This window comes from Taudactylus pleione, unplaced genomic scaffold (assembly GCF_031769625.1).
Source record: "Taudactylus pleione unplaced genomic scaffold, aTauple2 ptg000117l, whole genome shotgun sequence".
NCBI classification, from domain to species: Eukaryota; Metazoa; Chordata; class Amphibia; order Anura; family Myobatrachidae; genus Taudactylus; species Taudactylus pleione.
In genome coordinates, this window is record NW_028284519.1 from 14,065,163 (window position 1) to 14,081,716 (window position 16,554).

A 16,554-nucleotide genomic window follows, 5' to 3' on the forward strand; every position below is an offset into this window, starting at 1 on the left:
AAACGTCATCTTGCATGGACAAACATCATCATTCCTGGATGATGACGTTTTGCCTCTTTCTGAGTTCCGTTTTTTTGGAGGGAAAAATCCGAACTCAGCATGCAAACTCGAACCTATCCGAGCCTGCACATCCCTACTTCTTACCAGACAACCATTTTTAAATGGTGATCCTAGAACCTATTAACCGCTTGCACCTGAGCCTGTGATTCAGCTTTCATGTATTGCCAACGTTGTACATACTATGCTTTCTAATGGTTGTGGTACTGAAAGTGAAGCAGAGTTTCTACTTTCTCACTAATCTTTTATAAATGGTCCCCAAGATACGCAAAGATGTTTTGCGTTTTCCTCCAGTAGTATTTCCTCATCGTCCTATGTATTCCATTACTCCGCCATTGGTGTGATTCTCACTTTCTTTTTTTGTTGTTATTAGTTAAGGCGTTACCAGTTTATCTGCATGACATGTTCTTCATGAATGGGACAGCAACATGATAGACTTTTTAGTAACCATGACTGTAATCACATCATACAAGAGTATCATTATGGTGGAAAACTTGCTTTTTCCTCAGTTCTTCTCAACTGTACTTAAGATCATGCTCCTTTGTGTATTACATTTGTTATGACAAAAACCACTGTCTACTGGTCTCCGACCTCAGTGAGTAGTTCCGTTGCACCTGCCTTTGCCAATCTCTCTATTTTTTTCTGCTGGTTTGTTTTGAACTTGACAACACCTAAAATATAATTCTATTCCAAATATTCTTTCAGTAACTTAGAATTTTTGATGTTTTGTATTAAGATATAAATTGGAAGATTGACATCTGTTTGTGTGAAAAGTGACAGATCTTGACACTGTTCTCAGAAATAATTTCTTTCATTTACCTTCTTTTATGACTAGCCTTCCTATATTTGCTGTATTTCCCAGTGTTACTTCTTTGTAATGTTCAGAGAGTTTGACACAGTTGCAATTGACTTGATGGTTTCTTTTGGGGTGTTCATTGCTGCTTTAAATAAAGCTTATGTGAAGTTCTGCAAACCAGAACTAATCCTAACAATGTATCCATACCATTCTGTGTAATAAGCTTTCTAGACATTATGCTCCAATAAATGATCATATAACCAGGTGAGACTAAACTTCTAAAGCTCATTCTGAACCTAGACATTTCCCCGCATGATGTATTGATGACTGTTGAGCCTATTGCCAATTTACCAAGTAACTATTTAATGAGTCTTTGGTTAAAAAAAAAAAAGTCTCTTCCATGGCTTTGGTGGTGTTTGTGTGTAATTATATCAAATGGGTTTCTAGTATTTTACATCCCCACATAGGCAAAATATTCAACAGATATAGTTTTGTAAAATTGACTTGTGTGTTTCGATCACCATCAATCTTCTACCTAATCCACAAATTGAATGAAAATTGTATTATGGGATGTAAATTATTTTGAATGTGAGCTTCTAGGAATGGTCATCAAACAAATCTAACTGCCCACAATTGTGGAACGATGCAGCTTTTTGTATTTATACTTTTAGATACTGTTGCAATCGTGTTTGTTTTTTTTTTGTCCATTTCTGCTCCCATGAGAAAGCAATTCACTAGAAATGACCTCCCACTGGGACTGATCCAGAGTTACCCGCAATGCTGCAATTACTGCGTGCACGGAACAAACTGATATTGGTTCCTATGCATATTTGTACGCATCTATGTAACTGCTTCGCCCTTATCCATGTACAGTAATTGTCATAGCTGTCATTATTATCTTACTTGGGCGTCTATTTATTAAGCAGTGTTAGGATACAGAGTGAAAAGTGATAAGGTGCCAGCCAATCAGCTTCCATCTCACAGGCTGTGTTTGAAAAATGACAGTTGGGAGCTGATTGGCTGGCACCTTATCACTTTCTTATCACTTTTCACTCTGTCTCCTAACTAAATAGACCCCTTGAGCTCTGCGTACACATAACACTGCATAGCCTGCAATTCTGTTTGGCCGCCCTTACTAAACAGCCTACGTGTGAATGCCCTCATTACCATACAGTTATGCTATTCAGCCAGAAGGGAAGATGCAACTGAGATATGTATATACTTCGAATTACCCATATATGCATGCGCTTGGCTATGGTACAAGCACAGTGCTATAAACCACAAAATCCGTCCGTGAATGGACGAGTTCAGCTCTGGATCAGCCCCTTTGTGCTTGTTGCCTCAGTGATGGTCCCAGTGAATTGGTAGATTGCTTTTTTATGAATATTGGCTCAGCCCACAAAATGGCTGCCTCCATCGGGTGGGGTGGGGTGGGGTGGGGGGAGCTGAATAGATTTTCACTGAGGAAAAATCTGCTGGTTAATACCATCAAGTAATTTTTGTTTCTATTATACCTAATATACTATAGCAGTCTCCCAATGGGTTGTGCTCAATACAGGAGAGAATCCAGAGTCTGAAGCAGAGCATAGAGTTCATGGCTGATCTCCAGACCAGTGGAAAGGACAAAGAGAAGGGAGACTCTCAGGGGAATGTAGTTAGGACAGAAGAGCTGAAGGAGGAATCAATGGATACCTGTGATGTGACCGCTTTCAGAAGCCCTGCCAAAGATCTGAAAAGGTATACTGCATGCACAGCAACAATTCTGTGAGTAATAGGAATATATAAATATCATAAGTTATGGTAGACAAGACTATTATAATGTAATTTCAAAAGAATTAAATATTAAAAAATCTCCCCTTCATATCTTTAGTTATGCACCCAGTTTATATGCTTTTGGTATGCTAAAAAAATCTGCTCATACTTAAAAAAGAATGTTGGTGCATTCTTTGTTAGTATTTTATTATTAGAATGTACTAGTTCCATCAGGTTTGTTAATAGCAACTTTTATATCAGTCGACAGATTGAGGTCTGGGCTGTGACTGGGCCACACCAGGACATGACTTTTTTTTTTTTGTATTTAAAACACTTCCATTGTTGCTTTTGCTGTATTTATTTGTTGGTGGTTATCATGCAGTATAAAGCTTAGGTCCTTGGTCTCCTGCAGCAGATTATTAACATCGTGATCGCACTGAGCCCCCCAAAAATGTGCTTCCTAGGGACCCCTCACTTTAAAAAATCGGGGTCCTACCTGACATTTCCTGGGTAACTTTAGGCTTTCTGTAAATCCTAACAATTTAGCAGCTACAGCCCATGAAGCATATAGCAGATGACATTGGCCTTGGTAGGAAAAATCATACACATTAGCCCCAGTAGGGAAAAAGACACCACATTTGCCCCGATAGGATAAAAATAGGATAAAAACAATATAAACACACACATTGGCCCCGATGGGATAAATAAAAATATAAACACATTGATTCAAATTCTTTGCACTGCAGCCTGCCCTGCTGTGTCACTGCATCACTGTAACAGGAAGCGGCATGCAGCAACGTGACGTCATGTCACCGCATCTCCGTCTCTGGTTCACACCAAGATCGTCTGAATCGCATGGAAAAGTCCAGCGCTGCCAGGCTGCAAGGATGCCGCACTGGTAGGGCTCCCCAATTGGAGGCACACAGATAGGGGAAGGGGGTAGATGCTCACAACAGCTGGGTGGCTAGAGGCATAAATGGGGAGGGGAGGCAGAGAGACAGATGGGGGTAAGCAGAAGCACACGGTTGGGTCAGAGGTAGGTACACACAGGTGGGGGGGGGTCAGGTCACACACACACTTGTCTGCAGCTTTATCATAATCAAAGTCTACAGGATCTGGTCTCTCTAGTGAAATCAGCATCCCATTATTTACTGCTGGCACCAAAAAAAAAAAAATGTTTGATACAGCCCTCAGATACTGGCCCCTATTACAGGCTACACAGAATGTCGTTTTCATACAGCAGCTCCACAGACACTGTCCCCATTTGCAGGCTCCCAAATACTGTCCCCACAGATTTTAACTTTTTTTTCCAGCTCAAACACACAGAGAGTGGACGCAGGCCTAAAGGTGCGTACACACTGGGCGATAAAGTGGACGACTGAACGATATCGTTATCGTTCAATCGTCCATTTTTAACCCCAAAAAGATGAACGATGACGACGACGCGCGTTCCCGCGGGTCGTTCGTCATCATCGTTCATCGGGCTGACATGCAGGCCAACCTGACGATCTCGTCAGGTTGCTGCATGTCAGGGAATGGGGGAGAGAGCCCGGCGCTGAACGATATCGTTAATGATATCGTTCAGCGGCTGTGTTCAATGTCATGAACAGAGAGCATATCGTGTAGTGTGTACACACTAGTCGATCAGGAAAGACAGTACGATTACGACATCGTAATCGTACCGTCGTTCCTGATCCCCTGTAGTGTCTGCACTGAACGATCAGTCGGTCAGTGCAGACACTGTCCATCATTCCTGAACATGCCAATCTGTCGTTATCGGCAGATTGTGCTGCATGTTGAGGCGATGGACAATGTCGGAAACGACCAGCGGGAGCGCGCATCGCTGGTCGTTTCTGACATAAAAGTGCACGATTTGTGCATGATTACTGAGCGATTGCATGATTACGATGTCTTAATCGTGCAGTCGCTCAGTAATATCACCCAGTGTGTACGCACCTTAACTCTTTTTAAACAATTCAGGCAACTGTTCCCCGCCTGAACAGTGCGCATGTGCTTTTATACAGGGGGAGGGATCTTTGCCCTGCAGTCTGATACCGCCTCCACACTGTGATGGACAACACGTGTGTGTGTGTGTGTGTCCAGCCCCGTTGCAGTATCCCCTGCCTGGCACTCTCACCCACTCCAATGCCACGTCCCCTGCCCCACACCTCCCCCGTTGCATAGCCACATCCACTGCCCGGCACCTTCCCTGGTCCCAATGCAGCATCCCCTGCCCAGCATTTCCCCTTGCCCCAATGCGTTGCGCCCCGGAGCCCTCATGAACATGTGATGTCGGCATCGGCGTCACATCCGGCAGCCGTGTCAACAAGGACACATTAAGGGTGACTGGGCGGTATGTTGTGCGTTGTGAGGTTTAGTGCAAAGTGCAGGGTATATATGTGTATATATATATACATATGTATGTATGTGTGTGTGTGTGTGTTGGCAGCTCTACATACTCTCCAGCGCCCCTGTCCCGAGAGCTTTTATGCACACCACACTAAGCTCCGCATAGCCGCCGCACTGTAATGACAGGCAGCCAAATCTGGTTCTCTGCTAGGCTGCCTGTCACAAATGTCACGTCATGCTGCTGCGCCGGCGAGTATGGACAGCTGCCTGGCAGTAGTCGGGCAACCCCTCCTCCCCTAATGCAGACATAAGCAGGCCCCCCAAACACTCCTGGCGGCTTTGGATACGGGTCCCCAGCGGCTGCCGCACTGCTCCCACTATAGCACCCTTGTGCAGTCACTCTGCCTCATGGCGGCCCGGAGCAACAGTCACTATTAAACCACTATCCGCTTACAATTAAAATGTAGGAGCAGGACCGCTGTCGCAAGCTCTAACGTTTTGTCTTATGTATGAGTTGGAACACCATTGTTAGAGCTATATATTGTTAATGTAATAAGATTCAGTAGTGTCTGATAACTTTTTAGTTAAAATAGTGCGAGCTTTGCTTGCGGCCTGTGCATGATTTCCCTCTCTCTCCAGGAAAGAGAAAGAGCAGCAGGAGGAGAGGCAGAAAATAAGCGACGCAGCCGCAGAGAAAGAACAGGAGCAGATTGACCAAATTATCAAAGAATCTTTTGGCAAGTTGTCAAAGAGAGGGATCAGCAGCCAGGTGAGTGCTAGGTGGGAGAGACTGCTCACACCATGCACATGCTTTACAGAGAGGCTGGATGGGCAGGGTGGACATTTTTCTTTCTATATTCAGGAAAAATCTATGTTGTAGTAAACTGTTGTATACTTGAATGTTTGACTAAAATTGGGATCACTTTAAGGGTAGGACAGTACAAATTCCGGTAGCTTTAAGGGTAGGACAGTACAAATTCCGGTAGCTTTGTTAGATGAAAAGTACTTTTCTTAATTAGGATTGCTATATTAGATGATAGACTTCAGCATGTGACCTGTTGCATTGATTACAGTTGGAGTTTGATAGAAGGAAGCCAGATGGGACTACAACCCTTGCTATGCTCAATCCTGTTGACACTGCTCTAGGTAAGTCGCTCCTAGGGTGTGTATCAACTGTTATTACATTTATTTGGGGATCATTTTGTTTGGGATTAGTTGGCCAGCTTTCAGTGATATGTTCTACCTTCTTTAGGCTTGTCCATTGTAAAAGACAAATATTTGAATCCTGCCGAGCTGTGTGGAGCTATAGGATGATCCTACTTAAGGGAAATGTTAGCAGCATATTTAGCGGGAGATTTATCAAAGCTTGGAGAGAGATAAAGTACCAACCAATCAGCTCCTAACTCATTTTTCAAATACAGTGTGTAAAGTGACAGTTAGAAGCTGATTGGTTGGTACTATCTCTTTCCGAGCATTGATAGATCTTCCTTATAGTTGTGTGGGGATCAGACAGTAAACAAGTCTTTATTACTCAAGTTCATATTAAATAAATGTGCCATTTGCAGTAGAAACATTTATATACAGCAGAGCTAGGGCTAATGCAGTGCATTTTTCCTTGCTGTATCTGATCTATTAATTAAATACCTCTATTTACTGTTTGTTCTGTTCTTTAGAACCTGGGCATGGCACAATAGCTGGCCGGTTGCAGTCAGGAGTTAATTCCCTACAAGGTTTTAAAGAAGACAAGCGCAACAAAGTCACTCCAGGTAATATTTATTATAGCTTTCAGGGCTCAATTCAGTTAGCCACGAAGGAGGCGAGTTGCCGTTGCAACTGCATAGGAACGCAGGCAACAGCAACGCAATTTGCAGCCCAATGTCACCCCGGACTTGCACAGACTTTTTTTTTTTACTCTGCCCTATGAAGCGGAGAACATAGATCCACGATGCCAGAGGTGCAGTAAGTGTGGCATGCAGCCACACTTACTCGTACCACAAGGGGTTTTGCGGCTAACTCGAAGCAAGCTTGTGTGTGTGTGTATGTATGTATGTATATATGTGTGTATGTATATGTATGTATATGTGTATATGTATATATAAATGTGTATATATATTATATGTATGTATATATATATATATATATATATATATATATATATATATATATACACACACACACACACAGCCAGAATTGAGGACACATTTTGAAATTTTTATGTTTTTCAACTTCGAATGCTTATAACAACTGTTTTACTTCACGCAGTGCAATGATTCATATATCAAATTAAAGGAAATTTAATACTGAATTCAACACAATAAAAAGGAGGTCAAATATCTGCATTACAAGGGAAGTTATGCTACTTTCAGTCAGACAAAGAAGCACAGAAGCATGAGATTCAAGAAGCGGATTGTAGTAATGGCTACTACCAGCCAATCATCGTTCTGAGGACCAATTACGGTTGGATGTTAGTGTGTATTGTTTAGTGCTAACGAAGGTGTAAAAAATAAATACAGCAATGACATCCAGGCAAAGTGGTGACTGGTCACCCAGGCAGAGATCCAGGATTGTGGTGTTACGTGAAAATGGTCTTTTGTATGCAGCAATTGCGAGAGAAGTTGGTGGGAATGTGACAACATCAGGAATATGAAAGTTTTGTTTACGCTATCAGGAAACAATCGATACAAAACAAAGAAGGAAAAGGCTGGATAAAGTGCACAACAGCTGTTGATAGGAGAATAAAACAGATTTGCGTCTGGGACAGATGGATGTTATCTGCGGCCATTAGCAGTGAACTGAATGCAACTGGTGTTTTTGTCAGTGCAAGAACGGTATTGAGAAGACTAACAGAGGTTGGCCTAAAAGGTAGGATTCCCCGAAAAAAGCCATTGTTGAATAAAAAACAGCGGCAGAAACGAATACAGTGGGCAAAAGAACAAATTGCATGGACAGAAGGTCAGTGGAAACAAGTGATATAGAGTGACGAAACTAAGATATCAATATTTGGTAGTGATGGGAGAAAATATCGGAGACATCGCATCGGGGAAGAGGTACATCCAGATTGCATTCAAGCAACAACAAAGAATCCTACAAGTGTTATGATCTGGGCATGTATGACAGCAGATGCTGTAGGCCGCCTTTATGTCATAGATGGCACACTGAACAGCAGAAACTACATTGACACCATCCTACAACCAAAACTTCTACCTTCTATCAGGATCTTTTTCCAGATAATGCCCCATTTTTTTCCCAGCAGGATTCAGCTCCCTGCCACAGTGCATGGATATGCAAACAGTGGTTCACGGAGAATGACATACAGGTGCTGACATGGCCAGGAAACAGCCCAGACCTGAACCTCATAGAACATTTGTGGTTTTGTTTGATTGGATGGACGCCTCATATGTACCAGTTTTTTTTCAAAGACAATTAATTGAGGCTATAGTTGTCTCATGGCACCACATAATAAAGAAGGAAGATCTCCAAACATTGGTTGGCTCAATGCCTCGTCGCTGTGCTGCTGTCTTGAAAAATAAAGGATACCCAATGAAATACTGATAGGACAGTAACATCATAAGTACTCAGGGATTTTCACCCTAAGTGTTGTTTTCACTGCATAACTTCCCTTGTAATGCAAATATTTGACCCCTGTTTATTGTTTTGAATTCAGCATTAAATTTCCTTTCATTTGATATATGAATCATTGCACTGCATGAAGTGTAACAGTTTTTATAAGCATCAAAGTTGAAAAACATTCAAATTTCAAAAAGTGTCCGCAATTTTGGCCACAACTGTGTGTGTGTGTGTGTGTGTATATATGTATGTGTGTGTGTATATATGTATATATATATATATATATATTTTTTTTTAATTATTATAGTGTGCGTTTTTCTTCTAGCCTGTTATGGCACCATGCCTCAGGCATTGGTGAGGTCCATGCTCTGCTGCCTCTACCACAATTGGAGAAGAATGTTCCATATACAGGAAATGATAAAACACAACATTCCTTTCTATAGATGGAATATTGTGGACTAATTCACAGCAACCTTTGAAGGGTTTTACAAACCTATTTGAAAATGTTCAGTGTTGTTAAATGCTGCAAAATACATACTATGGAATTATGTGATTCATCCTCAGTTTTATACTTGAACTATGGGCCATTCACCACTTACGCTCCTTCATATGACTCAACATTTGCTAACATCAGCAAGGATGACTCTGACCTCATATACACAACATATGGAGAGGACCCCAGTCTTCAGGGAACTTTCAGGTACAACACATCAAGGTTATCTCAAATATCTTCAGATCTGAATTGTATTCTATATATAAAGTGCCTTTTATGTTTTGGGTTTAGCTCGCCCACAATTACCCAATAGTTAGTAATTCAACTCCTGCAGCCTGGAAACGAGAGATACAAGATGCCATACTGGCCAGGTGCCTTGTCTAGTACTTTCGTCAGAATGTATTCTCTACTTGCCATGGCTACCTGATTTTGTGGAGCCCTGTGCGTGTAATTTGGGGGCTTATGTAATAGGTCCCAAGATTAGGAAACCAGCTTGATTTTTGGCAAGTTTGTTCCCAAATTTAAAGATGTTATCAGGCTAGTGTTGCCTTATAACAGATTGCCACTTTAAATTGAGTTGCAAATTCAACAAATCACGCCTGTTCTCTAATCTCTGACCCTATTACATAACCCCCTTGATGTAACTTGGTGGATTTAAACCTGAGTACCTGTGTCTCTGATATTGTTTATTTGTCATGATTTTAAAAAATGTTTGATTTCATTGACATCAAGAGTTAGGGGCAGGTCTCCAGTTTTGCCTCTATTATAACCAGCCTCACATACTTTGGCAATGATTAAGCTGTTTACATTCCTGTGGCAGGAGGACTAATGGGTTCCAGTTAGCTTCCTAGAGGAATGAAAAATAGGACAATATTTTGTACAAGTGTGACTATTATTTTTCTGCATATCAAAAATTGCATCAGCTCTCTGACAAAACACCCTGGCAAATTAGAATTCAGTAACATTTGACTGTGCTTAATTTTAAAACATTTGAAACACCAAGTTTAAATGTGCAACAATACATATTTCAGGTATTTTATTTGGTATATAGGAGTCCCCTTTTTCATGTGGTGTGGGGACTGATGTAAAACATGGAAAATCTGATCGCTCTTGCATCATTGCTCTTGTGCAAAAATACTGCAAAAACTGTCCCCGTGTCAAAAATGTTTATATAAGATGTGATTGTTTGCTTAGCATACAGGAGTTCTTGGAGAACACAAAGTACCAACCTTATGGCATGGCGGACTGTATTCTTGATGTTTTCAGTGATGGAGCATATTCCAGAACAGAAAGATTACAAAATAAGGTAACTGCTTTTTTTTCCTGAATGAATGACGAAACATTGCAAGTATTTAATTTGGTCACCTACTAATTTATGTTCCTGGGCCTCATTTGTGATGTGCATGGGAAAATGCACATCACAAATAGTAGCCTTTCTGTGCAGTTGAGCCTTACTTTTTGCACTGCTCTGCAAACTACGGGAGGCACACTGGTGCTTCTACCAAGTACTTGGCAAGGATTCCTTCTCGCAGCCCAATTCCGCTCCTTGCCCCAATTATTCTTGTGCTCCTCAGCAAAGACTTTACCATGATCAGCAAGCCTGTGTACTTTGCTATACGTCTAGGCAAATCTGCACCTGAATGAGGAACAGGATACAGCTATTTGCATTGCTTACTATAGTTGCTTGCTTGTTTTTTATAGGTAGCATCAAGTGAGATTTCAGCAACGCAGGACCGTATTAATACCTCTGACCAGTTTGCAAGTTTGAAGTCTGTGTTTGGTTTGGGAATGTTTGACGAGACATTTGATTCTGAAGGTAAGGAACCTCCTTTGAGAAAGTCTGTCTGCAGTGAAAAATGGAGGTTACGTCACTCATATTGGACACAGGTGTACACTGCTGCAGGTTGTACAGTGAAGTGGATCTTTGCTCCAGCACACATCTCATGTTTGTTACCTATACACATGTCAAGTCTACAGTACACTAGTTGTGTTGGCCTGCTGTTAACAACTAGTATAAAACTAGTTTTCAATATAAGTCCGGCACCAACCCGTAGAAAGGGCACTCTAGAGCGCCTGAACGGAGCGTGACAATGAGAATAGGGGCGTATCTTTACGACACCCCCCCTTTTCATCACTCTTGAAGGTGTCATCCCCGGCACTTAAGGACATGCCGGGCTACCCCAAACTCTCCCCCTCTGTGAATAGATGCGCATGCCATCTATTCACAGTTGGTGATCACTGCCCCACAATTTTTCCTACCCGTGGGACACTGGAGCCCATGAGCGGGGATGCCACCCTGCATGTTTTAGTGGGGCGGCGCCAAAAGGACAGGGCGCATTTAGGTTTAGGCTGCGGGGAGGGAGGGTTATGTTCAGGCACTAGGGGGGAGGTTAGGTTTAGGCTGTGGGGAGGGTTAGGCTTATCTGGCAGTGTCGGGATTGTAACCTGGCCAGGATGCCGGCGTCAGGATTCTCACCGCTGGGATCCTGTGCATCGGCATCCCGTGCCCGCCTCGTTTTTAATCTAATTTGTAACAAATGGACTGGAAAGCATGAGAAAATACTGAATAAAAACTTGTATCACCTTCCCCACTGTAAGTTCTTCTTAATAGGAAAAGGAGTTACAATTGATGACCACTGTCTAATTTTTCTGCATTGACACCAATATGTAATTAATTACAGAGGCAAAGAGGTTCCAGAATAAACTGGATGAAACCACTAAGCTGTTACGGGAGCTGCAAGAGGTGCAGAAGGAACGTCTAAGTACAAAACCACCACCTAACATGGTGTGCCTACTAGCTCCATCCACCAAAGAAGTCCAGATTGGTAAGTTTTGTTGTTCATATTAACAATTTAATTGGGGAACCTGCCAAATGGGTAAAAGAACTGAGGAAGATGCACATTTATTTTAGGGAGGAGGATGAATCCATTGTGGTTTTACCTGTTGCTTTCTTTATTGCTGAGTGAGGTATATTATTTACCATAGTAGAAAAGTGATCAAGGTTAGTGATCAAAGTGGGATTCCTGAACTTGCTTCAGACCCATATGCGAGTGACAGCTCAGACCTTAAGCTGGGTACACATATATATCGTCTGATCCATCGGATCGACGTAGCGGCACATCGTCTGTGTACCAACTATGTCGCTGAGTATGCACACTCCCGCTCTTCGTCAGCGACATCCTCCATCGGACCTACATGCAGGTCTGACGGGGGCTGTTATCGAGGGCTATGCTGCCAAATGCAGCATGGCCATCGCAGCCAGTATCGGCAAATGTGTATGCACTTGCTGATTTATTCTCCCAACGCTGCTAAGGTCTGGAACACTAGACACCGGCTTTAGAATCCCATGGGTGGACAAGCCACCCAATACCTGCCTAGCAGATTGTTTACCTAGTGCCATTGTTTGGCAGCAGAATGTGTTTTTGCCAGAAGACAAGATGCTCTCATTACAGACACTTGTAAAATCTCTATTGGGGCTCTTCTGTTTTACGTGAAGGTATTAAGGAAGATGGTTTTGAATTTCAAGGCAGTGCATTTTGCACAGTTCCACTCCAGTTCTAGATCGAGCTAATATCACCAATATGGAACAAGTCCCTCCATCATTTGACCAGCCAGTTCATCAGACTGGCTCCAAGGGAGTGCCAGAGCTCTTTTTATGGCTAAATGTCAACTACCTCAAAAGGGGGTCACCCTTCACCATTTGGAATTTGGACTATTATGACAATGGATTCCAGCTTTCGGGGCTGTTTTAGGGACTTTGGACAACACAAGAGGATTCATATGCTAAAACTGGTATCTGTGTTAAACTCTAATCAGAGGACATCATCTGCTGCATGGAAAATTCAGCCAGACAGTGCCATAATGATACCTCACACATCAGGGAGGCAACAAGTGCTCCCATACCATGAAGGGAACCAGCAAAATAATGCACTGGGTAGAATAGAACATTGTGTTCATTTCAGAGGTGTAAAACTGGGAAGCAGACTTACGGTAGGCATACCCTACTTCCTAGGGAATGGTCATTTCATCAGCATGTTCAGGCCAAGAATTATCATATTGTGTGAGATTTAGATCTACTGGCACGAGAAGGAGGTTCAGGACTATCCATTCGGTAGGGCAATATATTGCTATCTTTGTAAGAGCACCCGTGATTTGGGGCCTAGTTCTTCTGAGGTTCCGCTCTGGACTATCATTCGTCTTTCATACAAAGTTGGCACTTTTACTGGGAGTGCAGATCCCCTCCCATTTTATTTTTTGTTTTTTTTCAGGCAGTGATGCAGGAGTAACCTCCTTTGGGTCTGACCCTAGTCTTAAAATTCTTCTAACCTTCTCCTTTCAATAACTTGGAGTTGTAGTTTCTTTTGGATATTTCTACAGCGAGGAGCAACAAGTTGTTCTTCAGACTAAACCCTCTCTTCTCTTCCATTTGGGGCACTGGAACCATTGGGTAAAGAGGTACATGGAGGAGCCTCAGGCCCTTAAAGAAATCACATTGAAGTCCGGGCCCCTCCCCCTCTGTCTCCTGACCAGTTATTTTTTTTCATAATGCCTCAAAAATAGGGTGATTACGTTAAATTATTACTGTAAGTTTTCATTTATTTTTGTTTACCTTCAATTGTTGCTGCAGTCATAGTGGCTTGCAGGCAACTTCTTAGCACATACCCTGGGGTTGGTACAGATTTGAAAGAATGTTTGACAAACCAGCGTGTTCATTGCGTATGTAGAGATAAATACATATATTTGCCTGCATAGCCCTTCTCTTTTATCAGTGCTCACTTGTGTCATCCATACCCTTTGTGTAAAAGCATCAAATGAAAATAGACATACGCACAACCGTGCATAGCCTGCAGTTGTGTCGGTCTGTACTTGCAAAAATTTGCCTATGCGCAAACTCTTTTGTGACCCAGTTGCGCTGTTTCAGCCACAAGTGAAGTGGTGACTGAATTGCATCTTCTTCTTAAGATGAGTGCACTCTGCGCAGTGCAAAACACGCAAGGGTCGGCCGAAGAAATCGGACTTAAATTCACCACCTGTATCCAGTATTAAATGGCATCTTTATACCACTGTCCCCATTTTGAGGGAGATGCCAAAAAGTATTCTCAGCTCACGCTGTGCACTGGCAGAGTCATTAAACGCATTACAGACACACATATTATGTACTGTCCTTAGATAAATGTAACCAGACTGCAGCTTAAGCCATGTGAAAGTGCTTGGGAATAGTTACTTAAACTTTTTTTTTTTTTTGTTTGTTTGTTTTTTTCACCCAGCGGACAAAGTAAATGAGAACCTGAAGGAATTGGCTCAGCAGGTGCAGCCAGGGGATGTTGTCAGTATTCTTGGGATTCGGAAGGCGATGGGAATTACCTCTCCTTACCAGGACACAGAAGAGATGGTGGTAGATCTGACGGCAGGTACATTTATAGTCAAAATATGCAACTAGTAAGTATATTTGCATTACCATTGTATGCCTACCATACTATTAATAATTGTGTTCTTCTCTGTTCTGAATTATTTGTGCATTATATTTAGTGTATAATGAAACTTCTATATGTTGTTTTTCTCAGCAGATACAGAAGATAACCAGGTGTCACCTGGTAATGGAATGGAGTGTCCACCAATGGTAACATAGATAGGGAGGAAGATGAATGGAACGTGTAAATGACTAGGCACTAAAATCTTTTCTTTAATTCCAATAAATAAGTGTTTTGTTTTTTTTTTACTCTGTGTTTTGTTAACTTATTTGACATTAAGACAAATGCATTAATGGCTATATCTGGCAACTTCTGAAAATGTGTATGGTTTTTGTCATGTCTACAGAGGTATACTGTAGATGTAATATGGGATTCATTTACAGAGAAAAATATCCTGCCTAGTTAATTGCCTAGCTGTGTTTCTACAAAAAGGCATTAATAATGCTAAATGTGTGACAAATAATTGCACAATCACTTTTGTTTGTAATAGACAAATGTATATTAGGGTTCTTCTGCCATATAAGGAATCTCTTCTTGAAAAGCGAAAAAAACAACCGCAGTAAAACAGATGGGCATCGATGGCTCTCTTCAAAACTCCTTTAAAACCGCTGAACATATAATTCACTGGCTTGGTGCTTTAGTTTGCGTTGTCGTGCATGGGTTTCAAAACCCCAGCAAAATTGCCACTTAGTAAATTTAGGGTTGTGAGGATCCTTCAAGTTTTAAATTAAGATTCATTTAGAGCACAGGTTCTCAAACTCGGACCCCAAACAGTGCATGTTTTCCAGGTCTCTTTACAGAATAAGTGAAATAATTAGCTCCACCTGTGGACCTTTTTAAAATGTGTCAGTGAGTAATGAATACACCTGAGGACTAAGTTTGAGAACCACTGATCTAGACAACAGAGAATAGATGTATTAGTGAAAGAGGCAGGCTCTATGAGGAACCGGAGGCTCCTGGCATTTCACCCCAGTTAAAGACTGAGCTTGGGACAAACTGAATATTGAATGATGATTGAAAAGTTAAATCCTATGAGGTTGATGTAGAGTTTTGTGTAGTTTCACATAGTGTACATAAGTAGTCGTATGGCAGTTGCATCTAGACTTATGGCCAAAGATGGAGTAACAGGGAGGTAACATGCAGGCAAACTTCAGTGTGTGAAATGCAGAGTTTGATGTAAGCAAAAACCCTCTTTCTCCTTCATCCACTATGGCACACTGGAGCTGAAGACACTGGGGTATAGGCGGTGGTAGAGTAGAGCCTGGCACTTTAAATAATTTAGAAGTGTGACTGGCTCCTCCCCCTCCAGGCCCCAGTTTAGCAATTGTGCCTGAGAGAGCCGGTGTACTATGGGCTGTCTCCACCCCTTTAGTATTTAATATTTTGTTTCTAATCCTGCCTGCCTGCTACGTAGGATCCGCTGGGAAGGGAACCACCACAGCTACTGCTGCTTGTGTCTGGTGCCGAGGGAGGACCCATGCTTTGAAACACCGGTCTCTGTGAGGCCCGCCACAGCTGGAAACTGCTTGTATCCGGGTTCCTCACCTGCCCCCCATACCCAGCATCCCAGTCGCAGCAGTAAGCTGTAAGTATTCCACTGCTCCTGAGTAGTAGGAGCGGTGTAAAAAGACTGGGCTCGGCGACACGCCTTCAGTGGCTGTCATAGGTGGAGTACCATGCTTCCTCCTTCCATTCAACACTAGTGGGTGGAGGAGAGTTTGTTCAGCTTTTGCTGGGCTCTAATGGATGTTTATAACTTCCTCCCCACCTAAACTAGTCCCCGCTGCACAGCCTCCCCGAAAAGTTGGAGTGCGCTGGGGGTTATGACAATCACCTGGGGGCGGTATATTACAGCATTAGGAGGTTCTATTTATGCAGCCCCCACAGGTGGCAGATGCTGAGAGGAGCTCAAAGAAAGTTCTCAGACTCAGCGGGCCCGCCGCAGCTACATCGGCTGAGTCAGGGTCTCCCGCCCCTCCCCCACAACACTGGCGCAGCTGCAGATATCACCTCTCCTGTCTAGCAAGAGAGGTGTTGTTTTCAGCTGGTCTTTTGACTGTGCTTGTGAT

The 16,554-nt window shown here is 42.5% G+C and overlaps 1 protein-coding gene across 7 annotated transcripts in view; it reads left to right on the forward strand.

Annotated features, from left to right (window-relative positions):
• BRD7 (bromodomain containing 7) overlaps positions 1 to 14,733 on the forward strand; it is a 29,376-nt gene extending 14,643 nt beyond the window's left edge. Inside the window, exons 7-16 of one of the 7 annotated variants that reach the window (XM_088471872.1) lie at positions 2,382 to 2,617; positions 5,594 to 5,723; positions 6,028 to 6,100; positions 6,628 to 6,720; positions 9,086 to 9,221; positions 10,209 to 10,320; positions 10,716 to 10,830; positions 11,696 to 11,839; positions 14,282 to 14,425; positions 14,582 to 14,733. In XM_088471872.1, coding sequence (XP_088327998.1) covers positions 2,382 to 2,617; positions 5,594 to 5,723; positions 6,028 to 6,100; positions 6,628 to 6,720; positions 9,086 to 9,221; positions 10,209 to 10,320; positions 10,716 to 10,830; positions 11,696 to 11,839; positions 14,282 to 14,425; positions 14,582 to 14,643 — 1,245 coding nt within the window. In that variant the 3' untranslated portion in view covers positions 14,644 to 14,733. Of the gene's footprint in view, positions 1 to 2,381; positions 2,618 to 5,593; positions 5,724 to 6,027; positions 6,101 to 6,627; positions 6,721 to 9,085; positions 9,222 to 10,208; positions 10,321 to 10,715; positions 10,831 to 11,695; positions 11,840 to 14,281; positions 14,426 to 14,578 lie in introns of all 7 variants that reach the window. The other 6 variants (XM_088471871.1, XM_088471875.1, XM_088471874.1 and 3 more) reach the window with 6 other exon arrangements.
• Positions 14,734 to 16,554: the final 1,821 nt, after the last annotated feature.